Source organism: Panulirus ornatus, chromosome 46 (genome assembly GCF_036320965.1).
Source record: "Panulirus ornatus isolate Po-2019 chromosome 46, ASM3632096v1, whole genome shotgun sequence".
Taxonomy (NCBI): domain Eukaryota; kingdom Metazoa; phylum Arthropoda; class Malacostraca; order Decapoda; family Palinuridae; genus Panulirus; species Panulirus ornatus.
This window is the reverse complement of record NC_092269.1, coordinates 18435981-18455950: the sequence shown is the minus strand read 5'-3', so window position 1 is coordinate 18455950 and position 19970 is coordinate 18435981. Positions and strand designations below refer to the sequence as shown.

At 40.6% G+C, this 19970-nt stretch overlaps 2 protein-coding genes across 2 annotated transcripts in view; one reads left to right on the top strand and one right to left on the bottom strand.

Annotated features, from left to right (window-relative positions):
• LOC139763325 (ionotropic receptor 21a-like) overlaps positions 1–19970 on the top strand; it is a 638186-nt gene that overhangs the window by 103157 nt on the left and 515059 nt on the right. Inside the window, exon 2 of the mRNA XM_071689347.1 lies at positions 891–914. Within this exon, the coding sequence (XP_071545448.1) occupies positions 891–914 (24 nt within the window). The remainder of the gene's footprint in view (positions 1–890; positions 915–19970) is intronic.
• Positions 6415–19970, bottom strand: part of LOC139763147 (ionotropic receptor 21a-like) — a 17801-nt gene continuing 4245 nt past the window's right edge. The window contains exons 3-4 of the mRNA XM_071688852.1: positions 8052–8238; positions 6415–7033 (exon numbers count right to left, since the gene is read on the bottom strand). Coding sequence (XP_071544953.1) covers positions 6794–7033; positions 8052–8238 — 427 coding nt within the window. The 3' untranslated portion in view covers positions 6415–6793. The remainder of the gene's footprint in view (positions 7034–8051; positions 8239–19970) is intronic.

Below are 19970 nucleotides of genomic sequence, written 5' to 3'. Positions count from 1 at the left end.
ACCTATTTTTGTCAAATCTTTTTACACGACAGAACATTTGCTGTCAAGATTGCTACGTCCAACGTAATATCGAACATATTTGTCCAAGAAAACGGGGTGCCGCAAGGCAGCTTTCTGAGCCTAACATTATCTAATATTATGACTAATTATATTCTGACTCCAGCTTCCGTCCCTCAAAACCTTAAATACTCACTTTATGCTGATGATTGTGCAATATGGCACATCTTCGCCTTGTGCACAATTTTCGGCTGAGCGGGTTCAAGTTACACTTGAATCCGTTCAACGTTGGGCGCTACAGTGGAGATTTAGGTTTTCACCAACTAAAAGTGTCGCGGTTGTTTTTACCCAAAAAAAATAAAATCCCGAATTTGCAGCTAAAACTAGACAATAACCCGATTCCCTTTGGTAACAATGTAAAATTCCTTGGGTTACATTTTGACCAAAGATTGTATTGGAAAAAACACATAGATTATTTGATTACAAATAGTAATAAAAGGTTAGATATTCTCAAGTATCTCTCGGGTTCATTTTGGGGAGCTGACAGGAAATCTTTATCAATGTTGTACAAGGCCATTATTAGAAGTAAACTGAACTATGGCTCTCAAATGTATGCTTCGGCGAGCGACTGTACCCTGAGAAGATTGGATGTGCTGCAGAATAAATGCCTGCGATTGTGTCTTGGAGCTCTGTCATGTACCAGAGTTCCCCCATTGGAAGTTGAGGCAAATGTACCTCCTCTCCGGCTGCGTCGAGATGAATTAACGTTAAAGTGTGGTATTGTGATGACCAGGAGAAGAGATACTACTGCCTGTCGCCCGGCACAACAATACGAACGGTTCGTCGAGAGAGGAGTCAGGCCCCTGGCTCTCAGAATTCATTACCTCAGTGAGAATTCCTGTCTGAAAGTGCAAGAAGTGGACACGCTGGTTAGAAATAAACTACATCCTTGGGAGGAGTCCAAAATAAGAACTAAGATCAACTGGCTCCCTGCGACGAAAAGGAATGCGCCGGAGAGTGAGGTACACCAGCGATTCCGGTACGTCATTATGGATCATTCATCATATGTGTGAGCGCAAGTGTATGATCGATCAAATGTCCTCTTCGGTACAGGCTACCGAACCATGCAACTGTTTTCTGTGAGGAGTGATTTGCTATTGATAAAGCCATAGATTATATAATTAACAATTCATAGTAAATCAGTAACTTTGACTGATTCGATGTCAGCTCTTAAAGCTATAAGATCTGGTTATACCGAGTCAAATGAAATTCAGGGCAACATTATTAATAAAGTAAACTCATTTTTTTTTCTTTTTTTTTTGCTTTGTCGCTGTCTCCCGCGTTTGCGAGGTAGCGCAAGCAAACAGACGAAAGAAATGGCCCAACCCACCCCCATACACATGTATATACATACGTCCACACACGCAAATATACATACCTAAACAGCTTTCCATGGTTTACCACAGACGCTTCACATCCCCTGATTCAATCCACTGACAGCACGTCAACCCCGGTATACCACATCGATCCAATTCACTCTATTCCTTGCCCTCCTTTCACCCTCCTGCATGTTCAGGCCCCGATCACACAAAATCTTTTTCACTCCATCTTTCCACCTCCAATTTGGTCTCCCTCTTCTCCTCGTTCCCTCCACCTCCGACACATATATCCTCTTGGTCAATCTTTTCTCACTCATTCTCTCCATGTGCCCAAACCATTTCAAAACACCCTCTTCTGCTCTCTCAACAACGCTCTTTTTATTTCCACACATCTCTCTTACCCTTACGTTACTTACTCGATCAAACCACCTCACACCACACATTGTCCTCAAACATCTCATTTCCAGCACATCCATCCTCCTGCGCACAACTCTATCCATAGCCCACGCCTCGCATCCATACAACATTGTTGGAACCACTATTCCTTCAAACATACCCATTTTTACTTTCCGAGATAATGTTCTCGACTTCCACACATTCTTCAAGGCTCCCAGAATTTTCGCCCCCTCCCCCACCCTATGATCCACTTCCGCTTCCATGGTTCCATCCGCTGCCAGATCCACTCCCAGATATCTAAAACACTTCACTTCCTCCAGTTTTTCTCCATTCAAACTCACCTCCCAATTGACTTGACCCTCAACCCTACTGTACCTAATAACCTTGCTCTTATTGACATTTACTCTTAACTTTCTTCTTTAACACATTTTACCAAACTCAGTCACCAGCTTCTGCAGTTTCTCATTTGAATCAGCCACCAGCGCTGTATCATCAGCGAACAACAACTGACTCACTTCCCAAGCTCTCTCATCCCCAACAGACTTCATACTTGCCCCTCTTTCCAAAACTCTTGCATTTACCTCCCTAACAACCCCATCCATAAACAAATTAAAAAACCATGGAGACATCACACACCCCTGCCGCAAACCTACATTCACTGAGAACCAATCACTTTCCTCTCTTCCTACACGTACACATGCCTTACATAATCGATAAAAACTTTTCACTGCTTCTAACAACTTGCCTCCCACACCAAAAATTCTTAATACCTTCCACAGAGCATCTCTATCAACTCTATCATATGCCTTCTCCAGATCCATAAATGCTACATACAAATCCATTTGCTTTTCTAAGTATTTCTCACATACATTCTTCAAAGCAAACACCTGATCCACACATCCTCTACCACTTCTGAAACCACACTGCTCTTCCCCAATCTGATGCTCTGTACATGCCTTCACCCTCTCAATCAATACCCTCCCATATAATTTACCAGGAATACTCAACAAACTTATACCTCTGTAATTTGAGCACTCACTCTTATCCCCTTTGCCTTTGTACAATGGCACTATGCACGCATTCTGCCAATCCTCAGGCACCTCACCGTGAGTCATACATACATTAAATAACCTTACCAACCAGTCAACAATACAGTCAACCCCTTTTTTAATAAATTCCACTGCAATACCATCCAAACCTGCTGCCTTGCCGGCTTTCATCTTCCGCAAAGCTTTTACTACCTCTTCTCTGTTTACCAAATCATTTTCCCTAACCCTCTCACTTTGCACACCACCTCGACCAAAACACCCTATATCTGCCACTCTATCATCAAACACATTCAACAAACCTTCAAAATACTCACTCCATCTCCTTCTTACATCACCACTACTTGTTATCACCTCCCCATTTGCGCCCTTCACTGAAGTTCCCATTTGCTCCCTTGTCTTACGCACTTTATTTACCTCGTTCCAGAACATCTTTTTATTCTCCCTAAAATTTAATGATACTCTCTCACCCCAACTCTCATTTGCCCTTTTTTTTCACCTCTTGCACCTTTCTCTTGACCTCCTGTCTCTTTCTTTTATACGACTCCCACTCAATTGCATTTTTTCCCTGCAAAAATCGTCCAAATGCCTCTCTCTTCTCTTTCACTAATACTCTTACTTCTTCATCCCACCACTCACTACCCTTTCTAATCAACCCACCTCCCACTCTTCTCATGCCACAAGCATCTTTTGCGCAATCCATCACTGATTCCCTAAATACATCCCATTCCTCCCCCACTCCCCTTACTTTCATTGTTCTCACCTTTTTCCATTCTGTACTCAGTCTCTCCTGGTACTTCCTCACACAAGTCTCCTTCCCAAGCTCACTTACTCTCACCACCCTCTTCACCCCAACATTCACTCTTTTTTTCTGAAAATCCATACAAATCTTCACCTTAGCCTCCACAAGATAATGATCAGATATCCCTCCAGTTGCACCTCTCAGCACATTAACATCCAAAAGTCTCTCTTTCGCTCGCCTGTCAATTAACACGTAATCCAATAACGCTCTCTGGCCATCTCTCCTACTTACATAAGTATACTTATGTATATCTCGCTTTTTAAACCAGGTATTCCCAATCATCAGTCCTTTTTCAGCAAATAAATCTACAAGCTCTTCACCATTTCCATTTACAACACTGAACACCCCATGTATACCAATTATTCCCTCAACTGCCACATTACTCACCTTTGCATTCAAATCACCCATCACTATAACCCGGTCTCGTGCATCAAAACCACTAACACACTCATTCAGCTGCTCCCAAAACACTTGCCTCTCATGATCTTTCTTCTCATGCCCAGGTTCATATGCACCAATAATCACCCATATATCTCCATCAACTTTCAGTTTTACCCATATTAATCGAGAATTTACTTTCTTACATTCTATCACATACTCCTACAACTCCTGTTTCAGGAGTACTGCTACTCCTTCCCTTGCTCTTGTCCTCTCACTAACCCCTGACTTTACTCCCAAGACATTCCCAAACCACTCTTCCCCTTCACCCTTGAGCTTCGTTTCACTCAGAGCCAAAACATCCAGGTTCCTTTCGTCAAACATACTACCTATCTCTCCTTTTTTCACATCTTGGTTACATCCACACACATTTAGGCACCCCAATCTGAGCCTTCGAGGAGGATGAGCACTCCCCGCGTGACTCCTTCTTCTGTTTCCCATTTTAGAAAGTTAAAAAAATAAAAGGAGGGGAGGATTTCTGGCCCCCCGCTCCCGTCCCCTCTAGTCGCTTTCTACGACACGCGAGGAATGCGTGGGAAGTATTCTTTCACCCCTATCCCCAGGGATAATATACATATATATATATATATATATATATATATATATACACATAAACACACATACACACACACACGCACATATACACACACACACACACACATACATATATATATACATATGAAAAATGTAAGAAACAATTTAGAAAACTGAAACTTCTAGCTTGAAAACTCATTTTCTTTTTCTTTTAAACTATTCGCCATTTCCCGCGTTAGCGAGGTAGCATTAAGAACAGAGGACTGGGCCTTTGAGGGAATACCCTCACCTGGCCCAATTCTCTGTTCCTTCTTTTGGAAAATTAAAAAAAAAAAAAAAAAAAAAAAAAAAAAAAAAAAAAACGAGAGGGGAGGATTTCCAGCCCCCCGCTCCCTCCCCTTTTAGTCGCCTTCTACGACACGCAGGGAATACGTGGGAAGTATTCTTAATCCCCTATCCCCAGTCGGGCCTGTGCAGGAAGCGGGCCTGGGTTCAGGCGCAGGACTGGACGAGGTGAAGGAGGTTGTAGTGGTGGTGTTGGACTTACTTTTGGTGTTGTTGATTTTGTGTGCAAGCCTTCTGCATCATCAGAGCAAAGTTCTTCTTCCTCCTCACCCGCCACCCATTGTTGGCTGGCACATCTCCGTGTTGCCCCTGTACTGTGTTTCTGCTACTTCTTTTTCTGTGCTGCTGCTGATGCTGTTGTCGTATGACTAGGCATACACGCGTGCAGGCAGGGCTGTAGTAGTCAAGTGGTGCAGGCAAGCAAGGCAGTAGTAATGTGTCTGTCTTTGGTGTGGTTGCCTAAGGTGAAGGAAGGAAGGGTGTGGAATTTTGTGATGCACGGCTTCTCACTGATGACACCGAGAGTAGTAATAGTCGTATTGAAAACTCATATAACAATGATTTCATCTTGATTTGGGTGCCTGGTGGGTCACTGCAACATTTACGGCAACAATGAACAGGTAGACCGGTTGGCTAAGTCGACCTCAGAACTCGAGGTCGTTCCGATCTCTCGGGAGCTGGGGTCCTGCCTTTCCTTGGGAAAGAATTCAATATTTCTTCTTAGCAAAGTCAGTAGATCAACCTGACTCTGCCAAGAAATACAAACTACATGTAGCGGACAGGACGACCTCGTACAGGAAGAACAGAAGAGAGGAAGTCGTGCTGGTTCTTTTACGCCTCAACTGCACCTACAGCACCCCAGGAAGAGGCTTATAGATTTTTTCAAGGAAAAGAAAACGTACAATCTAATTGGTGATGAAAACAACATAACTAACCAATTATTTATCTTTCTTAAGGAAATGGAAATAATCAAGATGATATAAGGTGGTTCGTTGGTTCGACTCTGTGCCGGGGCGTGGCTGCTTTCGCTCTGGGCTGGTTGTGTGGTGGGCGAAGCAATTTGCTCATCATGCTGCTGGCCCGGATTGGGAGTGGTTTGGTTTGAAATTGGTTCCGTTATAGTGTCCAGCTGACGAGTTGCCGGTGTTATTTTGTAGTGATTTACATATGTGTTTCATGTTACGGTGAAGGACTATCTCTAATCTATTCTATCTTTTGCGCAGTCCTTCTGGCAGCTGCACCAATGGATGTTGTGCCCACTGGGTGGTGTATGCTGCCACGTTGACACAATAATCACTTACCAACTTTTCTTCCAATATCTTTTTCTCCCATAGGGCTGGAAAGGACTTATAGGTATTGATATGGTTATAATGTAGGGACTTTACACAGTCAAAAATCAAACAGGGTTGCAGACCTAATGACCTTACTTATAGGTCACTGGCTGTTAACCCAAACAAGACAGACAAACAAATATGAATGAAATTTTATTGTATTTAGAAACATTTACTTTTAATACAAAATGGACAATAAGTGATGTGAAATTATGAAACTGTATCAAGCTAAGCTCAGAGACTTCTTTCTCTATCACTGACACATTCATATCACATTTTTTGTGCAAACAAAGAAAAACTAACGCTTACAAAAATTGTAGACCATTTACATGATAATCTAAACCTAAAACAATCCTTGACCATTTCCCACATAAGATCTCGAAGCATAACTTCCAAAGCAGCAGAGATGATATACATAACAACATGGACATAGAACTTTACACCATTTAAGACATGACCTCGAAAGGATAACTTGTACAGCATTTCCTAGTGAATGGAAGGAGACATGTCCTCCTCAGCTAGTTCTCAGGGACAAAGAGGCAGTTTAAGTAGCTCGATGGTGAAGGCGAGGCCAGAGATGATAAAGCCTAGGAGGAGGAGGATGAGTGGGCCCTGCATGTGTACGATGGTGAGGGCCTTACTGAGGCTTGTGGCAGCATGTGTCTCGACCCAGCCCTTCTCCTGCCGCTGCTCTCGATCCTTCGCACGATTCTCCAGTCGGGTTTCATCCAACGTGTCTTCAGTCCATTTCTCGTACAAGCCGGCCTGTGATGTGTTCAAGCCTCCGTGTTACACAAAGCTCTATTCAAGTGACTTGTATGTGATTGGGTGTTGAGAGAATATATATGCAGGAATAATATACCTTGTTTAGCTGATCATGTAAGAGTTTAGTAACCTACAGATCACAAGAAGGTGCTGGATCATGTATGAAATGGGTTTTGGCGAGAGTTTGTATCTTCAATACAAAACTAAACACACACACCCACAAACACACACACACACACACATACACACACACACACACACACACACACACACACAAACACACAAACACACACACACACACACACACACACACACACACACACACACCAAAACACAACACACACACACCCACACACACACACACACATATGTGTGGTGGGATTTGGTGAGTGTGTGTGTGTGTGTGTGTGTGTGTGTGTGTGTGTGTGTGTCTTTGTGTGTGTGTGTGTGTGTGTGTGTGTGTGTGTGTGTGTGTGTGTGTGTGTATGTGTGTGTGCGTGTGTTTGTGCGTGTGTGTGTGTGTGTGTGTGTGTGTGTGTGTGTGTGTGTGTGTGTGTGTGTGTGTGTGTGTGTGTGTGTGTGTGTGTTTGTGTGTGTGTGTGTGTGTGTGTGTGTGTGTGTGTGTGTGTGATCATCTGAATATAGTACTTACGTATATTGGTAATCTATTTCTGCATGTGAGGATTTTTTCAAGAAATGCTTTGATACGTAATTATTGTCGTCATTAGTACTTAAGACTGCTTCGTGATAGCATCATGAAACTAATTGAATGGGTCGGAATGATAAAATCCCTATGAAGAAGACTGCTTTAACCTATTGTCAGACCAATAACTGATGTGCATCATCTGTTATGATGCCGATATTTCTGACTTCTTCCGATTATTTTGGAGAGATTTTTCCATAAAAATTTTCTACAAATGTACACTTTCTTCCATAAATGAAGTTCTAGTCCCCCATTTTCTTTACCAAAGAATTAACTGTTTACAATAAAAAGGATTGAAATTAGCCATAGACTCACCTCTTTCACGATCATCATCACTGTGTCCAGCTGAGGTTTGTAGGGGGCGTCGTGAGGAACAGGCCAGGCAGATGCACCAGGAATGAGGTTTTCCCGTCCAAAGTACAGCGGGTTACTGCCGTCTGAGCGTGTGAGGCGGCCAGCTACCCAGTACTCGAAATCCTGACGAGCACACAAGTGGGCTTGCCTGACAAGGACGAGGGAGAAGCTTAGTTCTCCTCATACTTCACCGTGAACTGTTTAGTAGATACTTAAAGAACTGCAGCGAGATCGCACAACCATTGTATAAACTTAACATTTCTCATGTATTACTATACTCATCATCATGGTTCATGATGTGCTGAGAGGTGCAACTGGAGGGATGTCTGATCATTATCTTGTGGAGGCTAAGGTGAAGATTTGTATGGGTTTTCAGAAAAGAAGAGTGAATGTTGGGGTGAAGAGGGTGGTGAGAGTTAGTGAGCTTGGGAAGGAGACTTGTGTGAGGAAGTACCAGGAGAGACTGAGTACAGAATGGAAAAAGGTGAGAACAATGGAAGTAAGGGGAGTGGGGGAGGAATGGGATGTATTTAGGTAATCAGTGATGGATTGCGCAAAAGATGCTTGTGGCATGAGAAGAGTGGGAGGTGGGTTGATTAGAAAGGGTAGTGAGTGGTGGGATGAAGAAGTAAGAGTATTAGTGAAAGAGAAGAGAGAGGCATTTGGACGATTTTTGCAGGGAAAAAATGCAATTGAGTGGGAGACGTATAAAAGAAAGAGACAGGAGGTCAAGAGAAAGGTGAAAGAGGTGAAAAAAAGGGCAAATGAGAGTTGGGGTGAGAGAGTATCATTAAATTTTAGGGAGAATAAAAAGATGTTATGGAAGGAGGTAAATAAAGTGCGTAAGACAAGGGAGCAAATGGGAACTTCAGTGAAGGGCGCAAATGGGGAGGTGATAACAAGTAGTGGTGATGTAAGAAGGAGATGGAGTGAGTATTTTGAAGGTTTGTTGAATGTGTTTGATGATAGAGTGGCAGATATAGGGTGTTTTGGTCGAGGTGGTGCGCAAAGTGCGAGGGTTAGGGAAAATGATTTGGTAAACAGAGAAGAGGTAGTAAAAGCTTTGCGGAAGATGAAAGCCGGCAAGGCAGCAGGTTTGGATGGTATTGCAGTGGAATTTATTAAAAAAGGGGGTGACTGTATTGTTGACTGGTTGGTAAGGTTATTTAATGTATGTATGACTCATGGTGAGGTGCCTGAGGATTGGCGGAATGCGTGCATAGTGCCATTGTACAAAGGCAAAGGGGATAAGAGTGAGTGCTCAAATTACAGAGGTATAAGTTTGTTGAGTATTCCTGGTAGATTATATGGGAGGGTATTGATTGAGAGGGTGAAGGCATGTACAAAGCATCAGATTGGGGAAGAGCAGTGTTGTTTCAGAAGTGGTAGAGGATGTGTGGATCAGGTGTTTGCTTTGAAGAATGTATGTGAGAAATACTTAGAAAAGCAAATGGATTTGTATGTAGCATTTATGGATCTGGAGAAGGCATATGATAGAGTTGATAGAGATGCTCTGTGGAAGGTATTAAGAATATATGGTGTGGGAGGCAAGTTGTTAGAAGCAGTGAAAAGTTTTTATCGATTATGTAAGGCATGTGTACGTGTAGGAAGAGAGGAAAGTGATTGGTTCTCAGTGAATGTAGGTTTGCGGCAGGGGTGTGTGATGTCTCAATGGTTGTTTAATTTGTTTATGGATGGGGTTGTTAGGGAGGTGAATGCAAGAGTTTTGGAAAGAGGGGCAAGTATGAAGTCTGTTGGGGTTGAGAGAGCTTGGGAAGTGAGTCAGTTGTTGTTCGCTGATGACACAGCGCTGGTGGCTGATTCATGTGAGAAACTGCAGAAGCTGGTGACTGAGTTTGGTAAAGTGTGTGAAAGAAGAAAGTTAAGAGTAGATGTGAATAAGAGCAAGGTTATTAGGTACAGTAGGGTTGAGGGTCAAGTCAATTGGGAGGTGAGTTTGAATGGAGAAAAACTGGAGGAAGTGAAGTGTTTTAGATATCTGTGAGTGGATCTGGCAGCGGATGGAACCATGGAAGCGGAAGTGGATCATAGGGTGGGGGAGGGGGCGAAAATTCTGGGAGCCTTGAAGAATGTGTGGAAGTCGAGAACATTATCTCGGAAAGCAAAAATGGGTATGTTTGAAGGAATAGTGGTTCCAACAATGTTGTATGGTTGCGAGGCGTGGACTATGGATAGAGTTGTGCGCAGGAGGATGGATGTGCTGGAAATGAGATGTTTGAGGACAATGTGTGGTGTGAGGTGGTTTGATCGAGTAAGGAACGTAAGGGTAAGAGAGATGTGTGGAAATAAAAAGAGCGTGGTTGAGAGAGCAGAAGAGGGTGTTTTGAAATGGTTTGGTCACATGGAGAGAATGAGTGAGGAAAGATTGACCAAGAGGATATATGTGTCGGAGGTGGAGGGAACGAGGAGAAGAGGGAGACCAAATTGGAGGTGGAAAGATGGAGTGAAAAAGATTTTGTGTGATCGGGGCCTGAACATGCAGGAGGGGGAAAGGAGGGCAAGGAATAGAGTGAATTGGAGCGATGTGGTATACCGGGGTTGACGTGCTGTCAGTGGATTGAATCAAGACATGTGAAGCGTCTGTGGTAAACCATGGAAAGCTGTGTAGGTATGTATATTTGCGTGTGTGTGGACGTATATGTATACATGTGTATGGGGGTGGGTTGGGCCATTTCTTTCGTCTCTTTCCTTGCGCTACCTCGCAAACGCGGGAGTCAGCGACAAAGCAAAAAAAAAAAAAAAAAGATATATATATATATATATATATATATATATATATATATATATATATATATATATATATATATATATATATATATATATATATATATATTCTATTCATTATCTATTTTGCTTTATCGCTGTCTCCCGCGTTAGCGAGGTAGCGCAAGGAAAGAGACGAAAGAAATGGCCCAACCCACCCCCATACACATGTATACATATACGTCCACACACACGCAAATATACATACCGCAAGGAAACAGAAGAAAGAATGGCCCAACCCACCCACATACACATGTACATACATACACGTCCACACATGCAAATATACATACATATACACCTCAATGTATACATATATATACACACACAGACATATACATATATACACATGTACATAATTTATACTGTCAGCCTTCATTCATTTCTAACGCCACCCCGCCACACATGAAATAACAACCCCCTCCCCCAGCATGTGCGCGAGGTAGCGCTAGGAAAAGAAAACAAAGGCCACATTCGTTCACACTCAGTCTCTAGATGTCATGTAATGATGCACCGAAACCACAGCTCCCTTTCCACATCCAGGCCCCAGAGAACTTTCCATGGTTTACCCCAGATGCTTAACATGCCCTGGTTCAATCCACTGACAGCACGTCGAACCCGGTATACCACATCGTTCCAATTCACTCTATTCCTTGCACGCCTTTCATCCTCCTGCATGTTCATGCCCCGATAACTCAAAATCTTTTTCACTCCATCTTTCCAACTCCAATTTGGTCTCCCACTTCTCGTTCCCTCCATCTCTGACACATGTATCCTCTTGGTCAATCTTTCCTAACTCATTCTCTCCATGTGACCAAACCATTTCAACACACAGTCTTCTGCTCTCTCAACCACACTCTTTTTATTACGAAACATCTCTCTTACCCTATTATCAATTACTCGATCAAACCACCTCACACCATATATTGTCCTCTCAAACATCTCATTTCCAGCACATCCACCCTCCTGCGCACAACTCTATCAATAGCCCACGCCTCGCAACCATATACCATTGATAGAACCACTATTCCTTCAAACATAACCATTTTTACTTTCCGAGATAATGTTCTCGACTTCCACACATTTTTCAACGCTCCCAGAACCTTCCCCCCCTCCCCAACCCCATGATTCTCTTCCGCTTCCATGGTTCTATCCGCTGCCCAATCCACTCGCAGATATCTAAAACACTTCACTTCCTCCAGTTTTTCGCCATTCAAACTAACCCCCAATTGACTTGTCCTACGACCCTAATGTACCTAATAACCTTGCTCTTATACACATTTACTCTCAGCTTTCTTCTTTCACATACTTTTCCAAACTCAGTCACCAGCTTCTGCAGTTCCTCACATGAATCAGCCACCAGCGCCGTATCATCAGCTAACAACAACTGACTCACTTCCCGAGCTCTCTACTCCACAACAGACTTCATACTTACACGTCTTTCCAAAACTCTTGCATTCACCTGCCTAACAAGACCATCCATAGAAAATTAAACAACCATGGAGACATTACACACACCTACCGCAAACCAATTTTCACTGAGAACCAATCACTTTCCTCTCTTCCTACACGTACACATGCCTTACATCCTCGATAAAAACTTTTCACTGCTTCTAACAACTTGCCTCTCTCACAATATATTCTTAATACCCTCCACAGAGCATCTCTATCCACTCTATCATATGTCTTCTCCAGATCCATAAATGCTACATACTAATACATTTGCTTTTCTAAGTATTTCTCACATATATTTTTCAAAACAAACACCTAATACACACATCCACTACCACTTCTGAAACCACACTGCTCTTCCCCAATCTGATACTCTGTACATGCCTTCACACTCTAAATCAATATCCTCCCATATAATTTCTCAGGAAGACTCAACAAACTTATACCTCTGTAATTTGAGCACTCACTTTTACCCCCTTTGCATTTGTACAATGGCACTATGCAAGCATTCCACCAATTCTCAGGCACCTCACCAGGAGTCATACATACATAAAATAACCTCACCAATCAGTCAACAATAAAGTCACCCCATTTTTTAACAAATTACACTGCAATAACATCCAAACCCGCTGCCTTACCGGCTTTCATCTTCCGTAAAGCTTATACTACCTCTTCTCTGTTTACCAAATCATTCTCCCTAACCCTCTCACTTTGCACACCACCTCGACCAAAACACCCTATATCTGCCACTCTATCATCAAACACATTCAAAAAACCTTCAAATACGCACTGCATCAGTTTCTTACATCATCACTACTTGTTATCACCTCCTCACTTGCCCCCTTCACTGAAGTTCCTATTTGTTCCCTTGTCTTGCGCACTTTATTTACCTCCTTCCAAAACATATTTTTATTCTCCCTCAAATTTGATGATACTCTCTCACCCCAACTCTCATTTGCCCTCTTTTTCACCTCTTGCACCCTGCTCTTAACCTCCTGCCTCTTTCTTTTATACTTCTAGCACTCATTTGCTTTATTTCCCTGCAAAAATTGTCCAAATGCCTCTCTCCTCTTTTTCACTAATAATCTTACTACTTCATCCCACCACTCACTACCCTTCTAATCTGCCCACCTCACACACTGCCCACCTCACACAAGTCTCCTTCAAAAGCTCACTTACTCTCACCACTCTTTTCACCCCAGCATTCTCTCGTCTTTTCTACAAATCTTCACCTTCGCCTCCACAGGATGATTATCAGATATCCCTCCAGCTGCACCTCTTAGCACATTAACATCCAAAAGTCTCTCTTTCGCGAGCCTATCAATTAACATGAAATACAATAACGCTCTCTGGCCATCTCTCCTACTTATATACGCATACTTATGGATATCTCTCTTTTTTAAAACAGGTATTCCCAATCGCCAGTCCTTTTTCAGCACATAAATCTACAAGCTCTTCACCATTTCCATTGACAACACTGAACACCCCATGTTCACCAATTATTCCCTCAACTGTCAAATTACTCACTTTTGCATTCAATTCACTCATCACTATAACCCGGTCTCGTGCATCAAAAGTACGAACACACTCACTCTGCTGCTCCCAAAATACTTGCCTCTCATGACCTTTCTTCTCGTGCCCAGGTGCATATGCGCCAATAATCACCCATCTCTCTCCATCCACTTTCAGTTTTACCTATATCAATCTTGAGTTCACTTTTTTACACTATCACATACTCCCACCACTCCTCTTTCAGGAGCAGTGCTACTCCTTCCCTTGCTCTTATCCTATCTCTAACACCTGATTTTACTCCCAAGACATTCACACACCAATCTTCCCTTTACCCTTAGGTTTCGTTTCACTCAGAGACAAAACATCCAGTTTCCTTTCCTCAATCCCACTTCCTATCTCTCCTTTTTTCTCATCTTGGTTACATCCACACATATTTAGACACTCCAATCTGAGCCTTTGAGGAGGATGAGCAATCCCCACGTGACTCCTTCTTCTGTGTCCCCTTTTACAAAGTTGAAATACAAGGAGGGAAGGGTTTCCAGCACCCCGATTCCGTCCCATTTAGTCGCCTTCTACGACACGTGAGGAATGCGTGTGAAGTATTCTTCCTCCCCTTCCCTCAGGAATATATATATATATATATATATATATATATATATATATATATATATATATATATATATATATATATATATATATATATATATATATACATAATATATATATACATAATATATATAATATATATATAGTTTAACTCGGTCATGTTGAGATGAGTAATAATGGATATATGAGCATACATTGGTGGTTTTCTGTATTTGCTAAAACAAGTTTAAGTTTAGCATATACAGAAAACTATCATTAATTATCATCATTTCAATCTATGTTCCTAAGGGCATTACGTATTTGCAGTCCAGAGTTTATTGATGATGAGTTTGAGAAGATATATTCTATTGGATCTAAGTTAAAGTACCCTATTTTTTTCATTGATAAATCCCTTAGGTTAGCAAAGAAATTATTTTATAGAGTTGAGCCCAAACCTCCTATTGACACCAAGAATCTTTTAGGCCTCCCTTTTAATAATAATTTCACTTTACTTCCCATGTTGCTTAAATTCTTTAATGTAAATGTTGCCTTTACCAACAATCATACTATAAAGAATATCTTAATCAGGAATTCACCAGAAAATTCTCTTGGGTGCATCTATAAAGTTCCTTGTGGAAACTGTGATAAATTTTATGTTGGTCAGACTGGTAAGGATCTTTCTGTTAGACTTAAGCAACATGAATATAGTATAAGAGCGGGACAAGAATCAAATGCCTTATTTAATCATGTTAAAAACTATGATCACTTTATTGACTGGAGTAACGCCATCTCAGTTGTTAACTCTAACTCTATTACCAAGAGAAATATCATTGAATCTTCTGTTATTAAATACACAAAGAATTATAATCTTAATATTAGTGATGGTCTGTACAAATTAGATAACTTTATTCTTAATAAGATTTGTAAAATGATAAGTTTATGAACGCTCGTTGTATGTTTTGGACAATCACATGTTTACCAAATGGCGTCCTAGCTTCGTCTCTTCGATGTATATCAATTGATTGTTATATTTCTCTCTTGTGTCTAACCTGATGATGTGATTATTACATGAAAATGCACTTGGGAACTTTTCTTGTTTCATTTTCCCCAGGGGAGAATGGGGGAGAAAGAATACTTCCCACGCATTCGTCACATGTCGTAGAAGGCGGTTAAAGGTGACGGGAACGGGGGGCTAGAATCCTTCCCCTCCTTGTATTTTAACTTTCTAAAAGGAGAAACAGAAGAAGGATTCACGCGGGGAGTGCTCATCCTACTCGACGGCTCATATTGGGGTGTCTAAATGTGTGTGGATGTAACCAAGATGAGAAATAAGGAGAGGTAGGTAGTATGTTTGAGGAAAGGAACCTGGATGTTATGGCTGTGAGTGAAACGAAGCTCAAGGGTAAAGGGCAAGAATGGTTTGGGACTGTCTTGGGAGTAAAGTCAGGGGTTAGTGAGAGGACAAGAGCAAGGGAAGGAGTAGCACTACTCCTGAAACAGGAGTGGTGATAGAGTATGTGATAGAGTGTAAGAAAGTAAACTCTAGATTGATATGGGTAAAACTGGAAGTTGATGGAGAGAGGTGGGTGATTATTGGTGCATATGCACCGGGCATGAAAAGAAAGATCATAAGAGGCAAGTGTTTTAGGAGCAGCTGAATGAGTGTGTTATTGGTTTTGATGCACGAGACCGGGTTATAGTGATGGGTGATTTGAATGCAAAGGTTAGTAATGTGGCAGTTGAGGGAATAATTGGTATACATGGGGTGTTCAGTGTTGTAAATGGAAATGGTCAAGAACTTGTAGATTTATGTGCTGAAAATGGACTGGTGGTTGGGAATATCTGCTTTAAAAAAAGAGATATACATAAGTATACATATGTAAGTAGGAGAGATGGCCAGAGAGCGTTACTGGATTACGGGGAAATTGATTGGCGCGCAAAAGAGAGACTTTTGGATGTTAATATGCTAAGAGATGGAACTGGAGGGATGTTTGATCATTATCTTTTGTTAGCGAAGGTGAAGATTTGCAGAGGTTTTCAGAAAAGAAGAGAGAATGTTGGGGTGAAGAGAGTGGTGAGAGTAAGTGAGCTTGGGAAGAAAACTTGTGTGAGGAAGTAGAAGGAGAGACTAAGAACAGAATAGAAAAAGGTGAGAACAAAGGTGGTAAGGGGAGTGGGGGAGGAATCGGATGCATTTAGGGAAGCAGTGATGGCTTGCGCAAAAGTTGCTTGTGGCATGAGAAGTGTGGGAGGCGGGCAGATTAGAAAGGGTCGTGAGTGGTGGGATGAAGTAAGATTATTAGAGAAAGAGAAGAGAGAGCCATTTCGACGATCTTTGTGGGGAAATAATGCAAATGAGTGGGAGATGTATAAAAGAAAGAGGCAGGAGGTCAATAGAAGAAGGTGGAGTGAGTATCTTGAAAGTCTATTGAATGTTTTGTAGATACAGTGGCAGATGTAAGCTATTTTGGTCGAGGTGGTGTGGAAAGTGAGAGGGTTAGGGAAAACTCTTTGGTAAACAGAGGAGAGGTAGTAAAAACTTTGCGGAAGATGAAACTCGGCAAGGCAGCGGGTTTGGATAGTATTACAGTGGAATTTATAAAAAAAATGGGGTGACTGTATTGTTGACTGACTGGTAAGGTTATTCAATGTATGTATGATTCAGTTGAAGTGCCTGAGGATTTCGGAATGCTTGTATAGTGCCATGGTACAAAGGCAAAAGGGAAAAACGTGACTGCTCAAAATACAGAGGTATAAGTTTAGTATTCATGGGAATAAGTATTCCTGGGAAATTATATGGGAGGGTATTAATTGAGAGGGTGAAGGCATGTACAGAGCATCAGACTGGGGAAGAGCAGTGTGGTTTCAGGAGTGGTAGAGGATGTGTAGATCAGGTGTTTGCTTTGAGGAATATATGTGAGAAATACTTAGAAAAGCAAATGGATTTGTATGTAACATTTATAGATTTGGAGAAGGCATATGATAGAGTTGATAGATATGCTCTGTGGAAGGTATTAAGAATATATGGTGTGGGAGGCAAGTTGTTAGAAGCAGTGAAAAGTTTTTACCAAGGATGTAAGGCATGTGTACTTGTAGGAAGAGAGGAAAGTGATTGGTTCTCAGTGAATGTAGGTCTGCGGCAGGGGTGTGTGATATCTCCATTTTTGTTTGATTTGTTTATGGATGGGGTTGTTAAGGAGGTGATGCAAGAGATTTGGAAAGAGGGGCAATTATGCAGTCTGTTGTGGATCAGAGACCTTAGTAATATATATATATATATATACATATATATATATATATATATATATATATATATATATATATATATATATATATATATATATATATATATATATATATATATATATATATATATATATATATATATATATATATATATATATATATATATATATGTATATATATATATATATATATATACATATATATATATGGGGAGCTGAATGCAAGGGTTTTGGAAAGAGGGGCAAGTATGCAGTCTGTTGGGGATGAGAGAGCTTTGGAAGTAAGTCAGTTGTTTTTCACTGATGATACAGCGCTGGTGGCTGACTCATGTGAAAAACTGCAGAGGCTGGTGACTAAGTTTAGTAAAGTGTGTGAAAGAAAAAAGTTGAGAGTAAATGTGAATAAGAGCAAGGCTATAAGGTACAGCAGGGTTGAGGATCAAGTCAACTGGGAGGTAAGTTTGAAGCGAGAAAACTGGAAGAAGTAAAGTGTTTTAGATATCTGGGAGTGGATCTGGCAGCGGATGGAACCATGGAAGCGGAAGTGAATCATAGGGTGGGGGAGGGGATGAAAATTCTGGGAGCCTTGAAGAATGTGTGGAAGTCGAGAACATTATCTCGAAAAGCAAAAATGGGTATGTTTGAAGGAATAGTGGTTCCAACAATGTTGTATGGTTGCGAGGCGTGGGCTATGGATAGAGTTGTGCGCAGGAGGGTGAAGGTGCTACAAATATGACGTTTGACGACAATAGGTGGTATGAGGTTGTTTCATCGAATAATCAATGATAGAGTGAGAGAGATGTGTGGTAATAAAAAGTGTGTGGTTGAGAGAGAAGAAAAGGGTGTTTTGAAGTGGTTTGGTCACATGGAGAGAATGAGTGAGGAAAGATTGACCAAGAGGATATATGTGTCAGAGGTGGAGGGACGAGGAGAAGTGGGAGACCAAATTGGAGGTGGAAAGATGGAGTGAAAAAGAATTTGAGTGATCGGGGCCTGAACATGCACGAGGGTGAAAGGCGTGCAAGGAATAGATTGATTTGGAACGATATGGTATACCGGAGTCGACGTGATGTCAATGAATTGAACCAGGGCATGTGAAGCGTCCGGGGTAAACCATAGAAAGTTCTGTGGGGCCTAGATTCGGAAAGGGAGCTGTGGTTTCGGTGCATTATTACATGACATCTAGAGAATGAGTGTGAACGAATGGGGCATTTGCTGTCTTTTCCTAGCGCCACGTCGCACACATGAGGGGGGAAGGGGTTGTCATTTCATGTGTGGCGAGGTGGCGATGGCAATAAATAAAGGTAGACAGTATAAATTATGTTTATATGTATATATGTATATGTGTGTGTGTATATATGTGTATATATATATATATATATATATATATATATATATATATATATATATATATATATATATATATATATATATATATATATATATATATATATATATATATATATATATATATATATATATATATATATATATATATATATATATATATATATATATATATATATATATATATATATATATATATATATATATATATATATATATATATATATATATATATATATATATATATATATATATATATATATATATATATATATATATATATATATATATATATATATACATATATATATATATATATATATATATATATATATATATATATATATATATATATATATATATATATATATATATATATATATATATATATATATATATATATATATATATATATCTTTTTCTTTCTTTCTTTCAAACTATTCGCCATTTCCCGCATTAGCGAGGTAGCATTAAGAACAGAGGACTGGGCCTTTGAGGGAATATCCTCACCTGGGCCAATTCTATGTTCTTCTTTTGAAAATTAAAAATAATACCGACGAGGTGGAGGATTTCAGCCCCCGCTCCCTTCCCCTTTTGTCGCCTTCTACGACACGCAGGAATACGTGGGAAGTATTCTTATCCCCTATCCCCAGGGATATATATATATATATATTATAATATAATTATAATATATATAATTATATATATATATATATATATTTATATATTATTATATATATATATATATATTTATTTTCCTATTTATTATGCTTTGTCGCTGTCTCCCGCGTGTTAGCGATGGTAGCGCAAGGAACAGACGAAAGAAGGGCCCTAACCCGCCACATACACATGTATATACATTTACGCGTCCACACACAAATATCCATAACCTATACATATCATTGTACACATATATAATCACACACAAGCCATACTAATATTACACGGTACTTAA